Source organism: Mus caroli, unplaced genomic scaffold (assembly GCF_978045245.1).
Source record: "Mus caroli unplaced genomic scaffold, Mus_caroli_1 scaffold_10, whole genome shotgun sequence".
Classification (NCBI taxonomy): domain Eukaryota; kingdom Metazoa; phylum Chordata; class Mammalia; order Rodentia; family Muridae; genus Mus; species Mus caroli.
Genome location: NW_028227265.1, coordinates 58,827,537 through 58,839,267, shown reverse-complemented (window position 1 = coordinate 58,839,267; position 11,731 = coordinate 58,827,537). Strand labels below are relative to the sequence as shown.

General features: G+C 53.0%; 1 protein-coding gene across 1 annotated transcript; it reads left to right on the top strand.

Moving 5' to 3' along the window:
* The first annotated feature begins 7,054 nt into the window (after positions 1 to 7,054).
* Positions 7,055 to 11,228, top strand: Lrrc25 (leucine rich repeat containing 25). The gene is given in 4 exon segments (XM_021170885.3): positions 7,055 to 7,220; positions 7,750 to 8,549; positions 10,645 to 10,749; positions 10,751 to 11,228. Coding segments are annotated over 4 exon segments (960 nt in total). The 5' UTR covers positions 7,055 to 7,196; the 3' UTR covers positions 10,782 to 11,228.
* Positions 11,229 to 11,731: the final 503 nt, after the last annotated feature.

The following is an 11,731-nucleotide window of genomic DNA, read 5'->3' as shown; positions in this document are numbered from 1 at the left end:
GTGTCTTCACCCACTCCACCCCCCGGAACTATTTATTGAGCGCCTGCTGTCTACCGGGCCCTGGGGACCCAGCGGGGACACTCTGCTACGACTCTTGGAGAAAGGAGTCAGCTGGGGAAAGCAGGAGACAGAGCCGGACAAAGGGAGGGAGGGCCGGCGGCAACAAGGGCGGTGGGAGTCCCGGAGGAGAGTGGAGGCGGACGCTGGGAGGAGGAAAGAACGGGGGGGGGGAGGCGCCCGCAGCCCTTGAAGGCTGCTTGGGGGAGGCTCTGCGGGCGGGAGCAACTGCGCCGTCGTCATGGCAACCGAGGCGCTCCCAAACACAGCTAGGAAAGTCGGGGGAGTAGAGCTTGCAGGACACACACACCCAGTTTGGGCATACACAGGGGCCCGCCCACGTGAGGGAGAGGAAGTGAGAGGGCTGACACTGCAGGACTGGAAGGAGTGAGTATACGTTCAAACCAGTTCCAGACAGTGCAAAGGCCCTGGGGCACACGCACGGTTAAAGTGCTGGAGACGGCATCACGCGAGTGGGAAAGCTTTATTTCAAGAGCCACCATGAGTGGCTGGTGGTGAGCCCAGAAAACTTTCCCTTGGGCGTGCGAGATGTCTCAGCAGGTGAAGGCGCTTGCCACCAAGCTTGATGACCTGAGTTTAGCCCGCGGCACCCACATGATGGAAACTGTTGACTGCTCTTGTGACGTATACACGCACAATGGTACGTGTGCTCCCACGCATAAGCACAGCAGTAAGTGTACGCTTCAAATACAGTGATCTGGCCACAGACTTGGACTAACGAGGATGGAAGGCATTTGAGGGGACCCCTCACCTGCTCCCTTTTCTCTCGGGTGCAGTAGGGACCAGATTGCCTGTTTCCCTAAACGGGCCAGGCTCTGCAAACTGCCCCCCCCCAAAAAAAAAACCCAGAAGGATTAAACTTTATTCCCTAGAAGATCCTGCCCCATGACAACCCCATCCACCAGAGAAGCCGGTTCCGTCGCGCCCCCGTGTGGCTGGGCCGGGAATTGCAGTGCTGCCTCCCCCCTCACTCTTCCTCCTCCAACCCTTCCCTTCCCCTTATTTTTTTCATCTTTTCTCCCTCCTCTACTTCCTCCCTCCTCTTCCTCACCCTTCTCTACCCTGTCCCCATGCCTTTTGATGTCCTCTCTAGATTTCACCAAACACCTCGTTTGTCACTATTATTGACAGCCGGTGCTTCTGACTGACACCCGGGCCACCCCGCCGGGAACCGCGAGCCGCGGGAGTCGCTGCAACACGCACCCCCTCCCGCTCCGTCCCGGGCCACAGCCCCTCCCAGCTGTGCTTTGGAGGCTGCACAGCTGGAGCACGGCTGTACACGGAGACTGCTTCCTCTCCGTAGCTGTAATTATGGGTAATTTTCTAAGTGCAACACAAAAATTAAAACCCAAACAACACCAGGAAGGGGGCAGCCGCAGCTGGTGCACGCGGCAAGCCCGGGGACGTGGACCTGGAGTGGAGGGAGGAAGGAGTCCTGAGAGCGACCTGTGCCTCTGGCCCTCGGGGTGCGGAGTTCCCAAAATAGAGTTACTGGGTGCAAAAGCCCGAGTTTGGACGCTGCTTGCTCTGTGCTGCGGTGCCAGCGCAACCTCTGCCCTCTCGGAGCCACGCAGGAAGGAGAGAGAGACGTCCGCCCTCACTAGACCGCACCCTGGCGCCGGGTCGACCGCCGGGAGGTTCAGCCCACCCGCAGACTGTTCCCACCGCTTCAGAACTTCTAAGCTGAGACAGGATACACTTCTGAAACGTGCTGGTCCCCCGCAAGACCGAGCCCTGTCGCCCAGCAGTACTCCATTCCACCCGACCTCGGATCTTCAGCTCAGCGCCAAGCACAGGGCTTAATTCATCTTTTGCTGATTCCTACCCAGCGTTGGTACAACTACATAGAGTAGAGCAGTGTCAGAGTGACAAAGCAACCTGCCTGGGGTTGCACAGCAGAACCAAACACCGGGTCCTCATTTGGGGTGTGCTGGTAATGCATGTAGTCTCACAAACTCTCATTTCGTGAAGAGAACTCAATAAGTATTTGCTGAGCAAATGAATCTGCATCCCATTCTCTCCTGAACACCCACCCCGGGAGGAAGGGGACCTGGGTTTCCTGTCCCTCAAAACAGCCATGGGCTGTAGTTCCAGATGTGGCCACGAGATAGCAGCAGAGGACGATGGTGACCGCGGCAGCCACATTCAGAGTGAATGTGTGACACTTGGTGACACTAGGTCTGGCAGGTGCTCCCTGTGAGCTTCCAAATGGCATTACATATTTATGCATTGGATTATCTCAAATTCTGAGAAACTGTAGGTCTCTGGAACTCACCATCTCCTGCCTCAGCAGGCCGGGATTACTGGCCTGCGACACCAACCTGGCTTAATTAGTTGTTTGAGGGAGGCTCAGCTGGTAGGAGCACTGGCTACTCTTTCAGAGGACTCTGGTTCAATTCCCAGCACCCACATGGCAGCTCACAACTGTTATTTGTCCCACACGTTGGAGGAGAAAGACCACGACCCAATTAAAGGTGGCAATGTTAATTAAAGCAAAGCATTTTTTTTTTTTTTTTTTTTGGTTTTTCGAGACAGAGTTTCTCTGTATAGCTCTGGCTGTCCTGGAACTCACTTTGTAGACCAGGCTGGCCTCGAACTCAGAAATCCACCTGACTCTGCCTCCCGAGTGCTGGGATTAAAGGTGTGCGCCACCACGCCCGGCTCAAAGCAAAGCATTTTTACATAAGGCAGGGTTCAAGAAGACAGAATTGAATGTAAGGAAGACAAGAGTTTTATAGCTCAGGAGTAGGGGGTTTCTAAATGGGGGATTTGGTGGGTAAAATAAGTGGGGTACATGAGCCTGGAAGAAGCAGCACAGAGCCATTTGCAGTTAAGATTAGGAGTGGGGCCCAGCCCAGTCCTTGAGAAACAAATGTAATTACAAACGGGAATGAACTTAGTCTGTCTTACTATAAAACAGTTTCCAAGCACAAGATGGAGTCGTCCTGATTCTTCACTGCAATTCCAGTTCCAGGGGATCCGACACTAGCACCTAGACATACATGCAAGCAAAACACCAATACACATGAAACAAAACTAAATAAAGTAACAGTTGACTGTGTTTATTACCACCACATTGCATTTAGCCAAATAGTGATGATTTTGCTGCATCTTATACCAAACCGGTAAGTGTTCATACTCTGTGAGTTCGAGGCCAGCCTGGTCTACGGAGTGAGTTCCAGGATAGCCAGGGCTACACGGAGAAACAATGTTTAAGGAAAAGGGAAAAAAAAATTCTTTCCAGACATTAAATGGGAAGAATCTCAGATTTGGTACATATGTGGTAAACTGCTTACCCAGCATGCACTAGGCCCTGGAGTCCATTCCCCCAATCCCTTGTCACCTGTTGACTAAGTTTGGGGGCTGCAGATTGATTAGAATGGCAGCGTTTGTAAAGAATGGTAATGCTGCAGGTCTGGAGCTTAATTATCATAGGCTAAGAGAGCAGGCTCAGTCATTAAAAGATCTTGCTGATCGTGAGAGGCCATAGATCCCATTCCTGCCCCTGCCCCTCTGGCTCACATTGGCAGGGGATTGGAGTAGCTCTTCTGGTCTCCAGGGACACTCATACAATGTCACACTCACACAATGTCACATATACTCTTAAGTGTCACACACTCACAATTTTTTGAAAAGACTCAGGGCTACTAAGTATAAATAACAACAAAAGGCCTACCCCCACCCACCCACCCCACCCCCACCTGGAAACAGCTCTGCGATCCAGCAGATGGCTCTCCAAGTTCCAGGCCAGCCCTCAAGTGTGCATGGAACCACACTAAAAAACTCTTGAGTCCACAGAAACAATCAGTGGTACATCAAGGTGTCTTCACGGCTGTGGCCAGACTCTCTATTTAGTTATAGACACCTTCAGAAGCCACTCAAGCAGCCTGGGCCTCAGTTTCCCTGTCTGTGAAATGGAGGTGATGTTATTACTCTCCCATGAGTTCTAGGGAAGGCCTGCACCCTGAGCCTTGGCCCCAGATCCTCCCTGAGGATCCAGTCTTTTAGAGTAGCTCAGGCTGGCCTGGGAAAGCACAGGAGGCAGCAACCAAACAGAAGCTGCTCCCCGGGGGTCCATGCTGGCAGGCATGTCCAAGCTCCTGCAGTTCAGGGCTGTTCTCCAAAACCCTCTGACACAGAAATGCAATGCTGTGGGGGTGCACCATGGTAGCCACCCTGCCTTCAATCATGCCCTATTTCTCTAACGAGTGGCTTTTATAATTCTGTGAGGGTCTCTGCCAACACCAGGGCCATCAGAGAAACAACCCTGGTGAGGCAGGAGGGAAATCCCTTTTAACAGAACTCGTCAGCTGGAGTCTGACACAGGACAGTTTATTGTAGCCATATTTAAGCACAATTTTGGGGAAAAAAAAACCATTCTGCTGATAATTAACCTAATCCCCTGTGTCCAAGGAAACTTAAGGCATGTTTACATTGAATCTCTTTACAGAGTGCATATGGACACTTCCATAAAGATGGGTCCTGTTGACCAAGAGACAAAATGTCCACAATAAGGACTGGTCTGACCCTGCAGACAGCACAGGTCGCCAGGCTGTTAACCACATCCACATTCTGGGTAGGAGACAGCCATATGTGTGTTCTCTTGAAAAGACCAGCCTGCTGTTTAACGTCCCTAGTTTCCTGAGTGCTTCTCTGTGAGCACAAGCCTTCGAGTCCTCTATGAAGTCCCATCCGCTGCCTGAATTCACTTGTCAATCTTAACCTGACCAATGACTCTCAGTGTCCCCAGTCACACAGCCCATCCCCTGGTCTTTGCTTGGTCAGCAGCCTGGCACACAGCCTTCCCTCCTTCCTGTAAATAAGAATGGAGTGCCCATTGCACAGTCTTCATGGGAGCCAGGAAGGGGTCGGTGCAGTACAAGACCTGGGGCCTGGCTGCAGGGAAGGCTGTAGGCAGGAGTAGGCATTTCTGGCTGTCAGACATTTGTGGGGGGAAAAGCAGCAGGTGGAGTTGACCTCAGAGACTGGAACAGTAGGGGGCCCAGGCTGTTTCAGCACGGGAGTATTAGGACAGCAGAGCTCAATTGTGGGGTGTCATATATTGGGGACTTTGGTACTGAGAGCTGTCCAGGGATCTTGGGAGTTTTGTGTGTGTGTCACTGGCATTTTGGAGACATTGGAGGTCTCCCAATATCTTTGAGGGTCTCAAGGGTGTCTCTAAGAGTCATTGGATATTTTGAGGTGTCTTTGAGCATATATGGTGTGGCTGAGGGCACTTCTGGCTTCTGTGACTTTCATTCAAAGATTTTTGTAGACTGGCTCTTGCCACTGTGCCTGACAGTCTGAGGTCAGCCCCTGAGACCACATGGAGGAGGGAGAGAATAGACTCTTGTCAGCTGTCCTCTGTCCTACCTGCCATCTCTGCTTCCAGAATATTCCACGCCCTAAAAATGAGCCCCTGAGCCCCAGTGTCATGAGCAAGTGGAAGCTGCTAAAGCTCATGTGTGACAGCTCAGTCATCCACATGGGACATCATGTCACAGACACTTGGGCTGCTGGTGTGGGACCCAAACCCCAGGCTCACAGCTGGGCTGTGTCTGAGCTCCCTCAATTGCTGAGCACACTCTACAGCCCCAAGAAGGTCTCACCAAGCCGGGCGGTGGTGGCGCACGCCTTTAATCCCAGCACTTGGGAGGCAGAGGCAGGCAGGTTACTGAGTTTGAGGCCAGCCTGGTCTACAGAGTGAGTTCCAAGACAGCCAGGACTATACAGAGAAACCCTGTCTTGAAAAACCAAAAAACAAACAAAACAAAACAAAACAAAACAAAACAAAACAAAACAAAACAAAACAAAGGCCTCACCAGGGTCAGGGAACACACACAAACCCAGCTACCAGCATAGGCCAGGCCCCCAAGTGCTAGGGTTCCTGTATCCCATGACCCTGTTAGCCTTGCCACATGGAGCCTCTACATACGTAGCGTCCCCAAGGGGGTCAAGGACAGAGCTGGTCACCCGACCCTATGACCTCACACAGCCTAGCCACTTTCTCTTCTAGGACAGTCTCTCCCTGCGTGGGGTTCTTTCTGATAGCCTGGCATGTCTCTCTGCCTCAGGAATACAGATTCAGTCTTCATACCCCAGCCTATTCCCTTCCCCTGAGCATTCTCCAGCCTGGTCTCCACTGGTCCCGGGACTTGCTGGCTCTGGCTTACCCATTTCCACCAGTGTGAGAGCAAGGCCCACACTTCTAGTTCCCCCTTCAGCTTCCTCTTACCCAGCTGCTCCTTGGGCCTCAGGGTCTTAGCTCCTGCTGACTGCCAGGCACTTATCAGCTATGTGCCCTCCCCTAGCTGGTCCTTACAGCCCCTTTCCAACAGCCTGCTGCAGAAACTTCCACGAAGCACCTGTGGAGGGTTAGGAGCTTGGAGAAGTAAGGACAGGTTTTTTTGTGTTTGTTTGTTTGTTTGTTTTTTAAAGATTTATTTATTATATGTAAGGACACTGTAGATGTCTTCAGACACTCCAGAAGAGGACATTAGATCTCCTTACAGATGGTTGTGAGCCACCATGTGGTTGCTGGGATTTGAACACAGGACCTTTGGAAGAGTAGTCGATGCTCTTAACCGCTGAGCCATCGCTCCAGCCCTAGGGACAGGTTTTAAGACTCCTTGACAACTCCTAGCTATGTGTTGAAGCCCTAACCTTAATGCCTCCTCTTTTCAGATACCTTGTGGAATTCTGTCCCTTTTTCCTGTCCTGCCTCTATTTGGGGCGGGGTGTGTGTGGGGGGGGATTGGACCTCTAATCACTGTCAGTTCTGACCTTTTCCAGGACCAGATGTCCCCCGAGTACCTGCCCTGCCCAGAGCTGAGGCACTTTAAGTGATTGTTCATTGAGTGAATATTTGCAGAGCCCAGCAAAGATCAGGAAGCGGGTGGAGGGGAAGCTGCGGGCCAAGGAGCTCAGGGTGAGGTCACAGCAAGAGAGAAGTGGGACAGTAAGGCCCCTCCTCCTCTCATGAGAGCCTGAGGCTGGCAGAGGGCTCTCTGCTGTCCCCTCCACTCCTACACCCACTCATCTTCCCGCAGGAGTGGATTAACAGGTTGAGAGCACCAGGAGCTGTGAACCCCAACCCAGACCCTAGGCCCCTGAGGCTTATGAGACATCACGAAGGCCAGGAGGTGAGACCCAAGGCAACGTCGCTCACTCGTGGATTGGGCAATGTAGAATAATAGCAGGGTCTGCAGGAAAGATGGCCAGGATCAGGCTAGGAGGTTTCCAGGACAACAACTCGTTTGCATACTGTCCGTTGCGTCTTGGCCAGTGAGAGGTGCTGCAGAGATGCGAAGCCTGGGCAGGTGTGTGTGGGGGTGGGCTAGTCTAGTCTTGTGGTGGGCAGGTGCAGGATGCACCCATTTCACAGACCAGCATTTGGAGGCTCAGGGACCAGGGAAACCCAGAGAAAGGTGGCCAACCAGGGGCCATGAGCTTCCATGTCAGAAAAGCCTTAACTGGTTGGGGTGTTTTATTTGGGTTTTATTGGGTCTCACTAAGTAGACCAGGCTAGCCTCGAACTCGCAGAGATCCGTCTGCCTCTGCCAGACAAGTACTGGGATTAAAGGCAGGAGCCACTACATGGTTTGAATTATTAATCTGTATTTAAAACAAAACAAAAGAAAACCAGTGTTTAACTTAGGTGTTACCACACAGGTTGCTGGGATGGGAAGCATCAGAACTAGGTTGCTGTGGTCATGTCTCCTGATGCTGTTGGCCCTGCTTCACAAGTCAGGAAGTCAAGATCTCACCTGCATGGTTTACCCGAGCAGGGTAGACTGGACTCAGACATTTAATGGCACCTGCCTCAATTTCAGTGGCCTTGGCCTGTCCCTGCCAAGGAGCCCCTTGCAGGCCAGCCATGCTCAAGTCCTGGACCTGTCTAAGAATGGACTGCAGGTGCTCCCTGGGGCTTTCTTCGACAAGCTGGAAAAGCTGCAAACCCTGATTGTCACCCACAACCAGCTGGACAGTGTGGACAGGTCCCTGGCCTTGCGCTGTGACCTGGAGCTCAGGGCAGACTGCAGCTGTGGGCTGGCCTCCTGGTACGCTCTCCGCCAGAACTGCTCCGGGCAGCAGCAGCTACTGTGTCTACACCCAGCCACCGAAGCTCCAAGGAACCTCTCCACCTTCCTTCAGGTCAGCTGTCCCCCCAGCTGGGGCCCAGGAACCATTGGAGCCCTTGTTGCTGGGACTATCTCCCTGGCTGTGGCTGTCAGTGGATCTGTGCTGGCCTGGAGACTTCTTCGCCGCCGCCGAACCAGTGAGCACAGCCTCAGCAAAGCCCAGATGTCCCCACACGATATCCCCAATCAAGTGACAGATTTCCTGCCAAGGTACAGCAGCCGGCGACCTGGCCCCAGGGCCCCAGACTCACCACCCAGCAGGTTCACAATGGATTATGAGAATGTCTTTATTGGCCAGCCGCCCGAGGACTGTTCATGGTCTGCAGCCAGGTGAGTGACCATAGATCCCTGCCCACAGTGAGCAAGGACTGCTTTAGCAGGACAGAGGCATGCCCTGTCAGAGTCAGTGGGATTACCAGCTACTCAGCAGTTGGCCTGAGACTGTCAGCTGGGCCTTGTGCAGGCTGTGTGGCCAAGTAGCTTCATATGTTCAGATGAGGGCTGCAGGCCTCCCCTCCCCTCCAGGGGTTGGGGTAAGAGTTTGGAAAGTTTCCAAGGGGCCAGCCCCCACGTTGTTCCTCATACCTCTGGAGGAAGCCAGGCTCCAGGTCAAGTAGAGCTTGGTGAAGGGTCAGAAGCCCAGGCTCCTGACTTCGTGGATGTCTGTGTCCCCATGCTATAGGGACATCACTGGAATCTCCCTGTGGCTTGTAGGATGCACAGCAGGTGAGGACTGGATAAATGAGTAAGGCTGTTGTCCTGACCTACCTTCCCATTTCCCAGCCCTGAGGGGGGAGGGGGGAGGCAGGGGAGAGAGAGAGAGAGAGAGAGAGAGAGAGAGAGAGAGAGAGAGTTGAGAAATTTGAGAGAGAGAGAGTTGAGAAATTTGTGAGTTGCCTGTGGGGGGTGACCGACCAGGAATAGGGAAAAGAGAAGTTGGACTGGAAGCTGAGGTAGGGGATTTGGGTATCTTGGTTGCTGAGAAGAAATGATGTATGGAAACGAGATGCAAATATTGAGAAAGGGGAAGTGACCCATTGAGGGGGATGGGGAAGGTCACCAACAGAGGCTGAGCCAATCTGTCAGGGGACTGGAGAGATGGCCCCGCCCTGGCCTCACTGGCCCCGCCCTAGGCCCTGCTGAACTTCCGGAGGACAGTTGGAGGCCGGTTCCCTTCCGCGCACTCACACAGGGTTCACCGAGCCTGCCACACCCTCTGCCTTCTCAGGCAAAAGATAATGAAAAAAGTTAAAAATAAAATCCGGGTGGGCTGTGTCCAGGCTGGAGTGCTCACGCAGACATCCCCTCCCTGCCATCCAGACCAGCTGGGGTGGGCGTGTAAAATCTGAGTTCAGGAATAGCCTGGGCTATATGAGACCCTGTCTCAAACACACGAGCCGGGTGTGGTGGCACACGCCTTCAATCCCAGAGGCAGGCAGATTTCTGAGTTCAAGGCCAGCCTGGTCTTCAAAGTGAGTTCCAGGACAGCCAGGACTACAGAGAGAAATAAAAAAATAAAAACAAGTGTGGAAAACACACACCTGATTTGACTTGTATATGTGCACTCGTGTACACTCTGCCAGCACTCAGGAGGCGGCAGAGGCAAGCGGATTTCTGAGTTCAAGGCCAGCCTGGTCTACAGAGTGAGTTCCAGGACAGCCAGGGCTATACAGAGAAACCCTGTCTCGAAAAGCCAACAAACAAACAAACAAACAAAAAAACCACACACACACATACACACACAAACACAAGCACAAGAAGCTGGGTTCTGGAACTGGAGAGAAGATATCAGGGCACATGTGCACACAGGCGACATCGAGCGTGCATGCACAGACACACATACATGCAGAAACTAAACATGCACATACAGACTCACACTCACATGCATACACATGCACACGCAAGCACAGACACACATATTCATTCATATGCACAAATACGTGCACACATGTAAATGCACGAAGCATACATGCACATACAACACTCATATGCCTACACGAGTGCACATATACAAGTCAAATCAGGTGTGTGTTTTCCACACTTATTTTTATTTTTTTATTTTTTGGTTTTTTGAGACAGAGTTTCTCTCTGTAGTCCTGGCTGTCCTGGAACTCACTTTGAAGACCAGGCTGGCCTCGAACTCAGAAATCTGCCTGCCTCTGGGATTCAAGGCGTGCACCACCATGCCCGGCTCACACTTATTTTTAATGATGCTGAATCAGTAACTTTCAGAGTAGTGGGAGTCACACACTGAGTTGGAAAACGGGTAGGAGCAGAGCAGGAGCATAGAACTGTGAGAGCCAGGCCAGCCTGGGCTACACGGTGAGACCCTGTCTCAGGAAGAAGGGACAGACAGACAGGCCCCAACCCTGGCTGCCTCCTGCCTCAGTCACACGCCGCCTTTGATGTCCATCTTCCTCCACAGAAACAGCCCTTCTGGGGACAGTGATTGCTACATGAACTACAGGAGTGTCGACCAGGACCAGGACCAGGACCCTCAGCCCGTCTATTGCAACCTGGAGTCCCTGGGGCGATGAGGAGAGTGTGGTCTCCTGGCGCTGAACCAGCCTCCCACAGCCCCCAGGATCCAGCACGCTCAATATCACAGGGGGTACGAGGACACGCCCCCCACCAAAGAGGATCAGAAACAACCTCTGGTCAGTGTGCATGCATGTGGTGCTCAATAAAAGATCTGGGCCACGTGGAGCAGCTGACTCTGCGCAGGACTGACCGGTGGTTTCCCGAGAGTCCGAACTCCATCTGAATTCTCTGTTCTGCACTCTCTGTCTCCTCTGCCTGCCTGACACCCACCGGCTGTCGAGACTCCATACAGGGCCTGTGGGCCCTCACTCTGGAGGCTTCCCACGGAGATCTCTGGCCCAGCCAGATGTGAGGGTTCAGGCAAAAGGGAGAGAACCGGAGCAGGGAGGGGGAGTCGCCTCTGCTGCTGCAGCTGCCTCCACCTCGGTCCCTGCCGCTGTCCCTTCTGTTGCTCCAAGACCTGTACGGGTCGCTCTGTGCGGGGGTGGGGGGGTGGGGGCCTGGGCTGAGCTGGTAGAGGGCTGACTAGCCAGCAGCTGGGGGGGAGGGGAGCTTGGGGTGGGGGGAGTTGAAGAGCTGCTTCTGGCGGCAGATCTCTTCCCCAAGCGGCAGTGTTACAGCTCTTATGACAGAAACTCTCAGTGAGTAATTCTCACACACATTTATTCCTCCTGGATGGACTTTTTTGTTGTTGTTTTTTCGAGACAGGGTTTCTCTGTATAGCCCTGGCTGTCCTGGAACTCACTCTGTAGACCAGGCTGGCCTCGAACTCAGAAATCCGCCTGCCTCTGCCTTCCAAGTGCTGTGATTAAAGGCGTGCGCCACCATGTCCAGTTTCTGAATGGACTTCTTAAATACAGTTTTGGGGTGGGTCAGGGTCTGTAGGTACTTCCTATTGGCTTAGTCTGAGAGCTTGGGGATACCTTTTCTGCATGTGGGAGGGCTTAGGGTGCTGCCCCTACATGACTGAT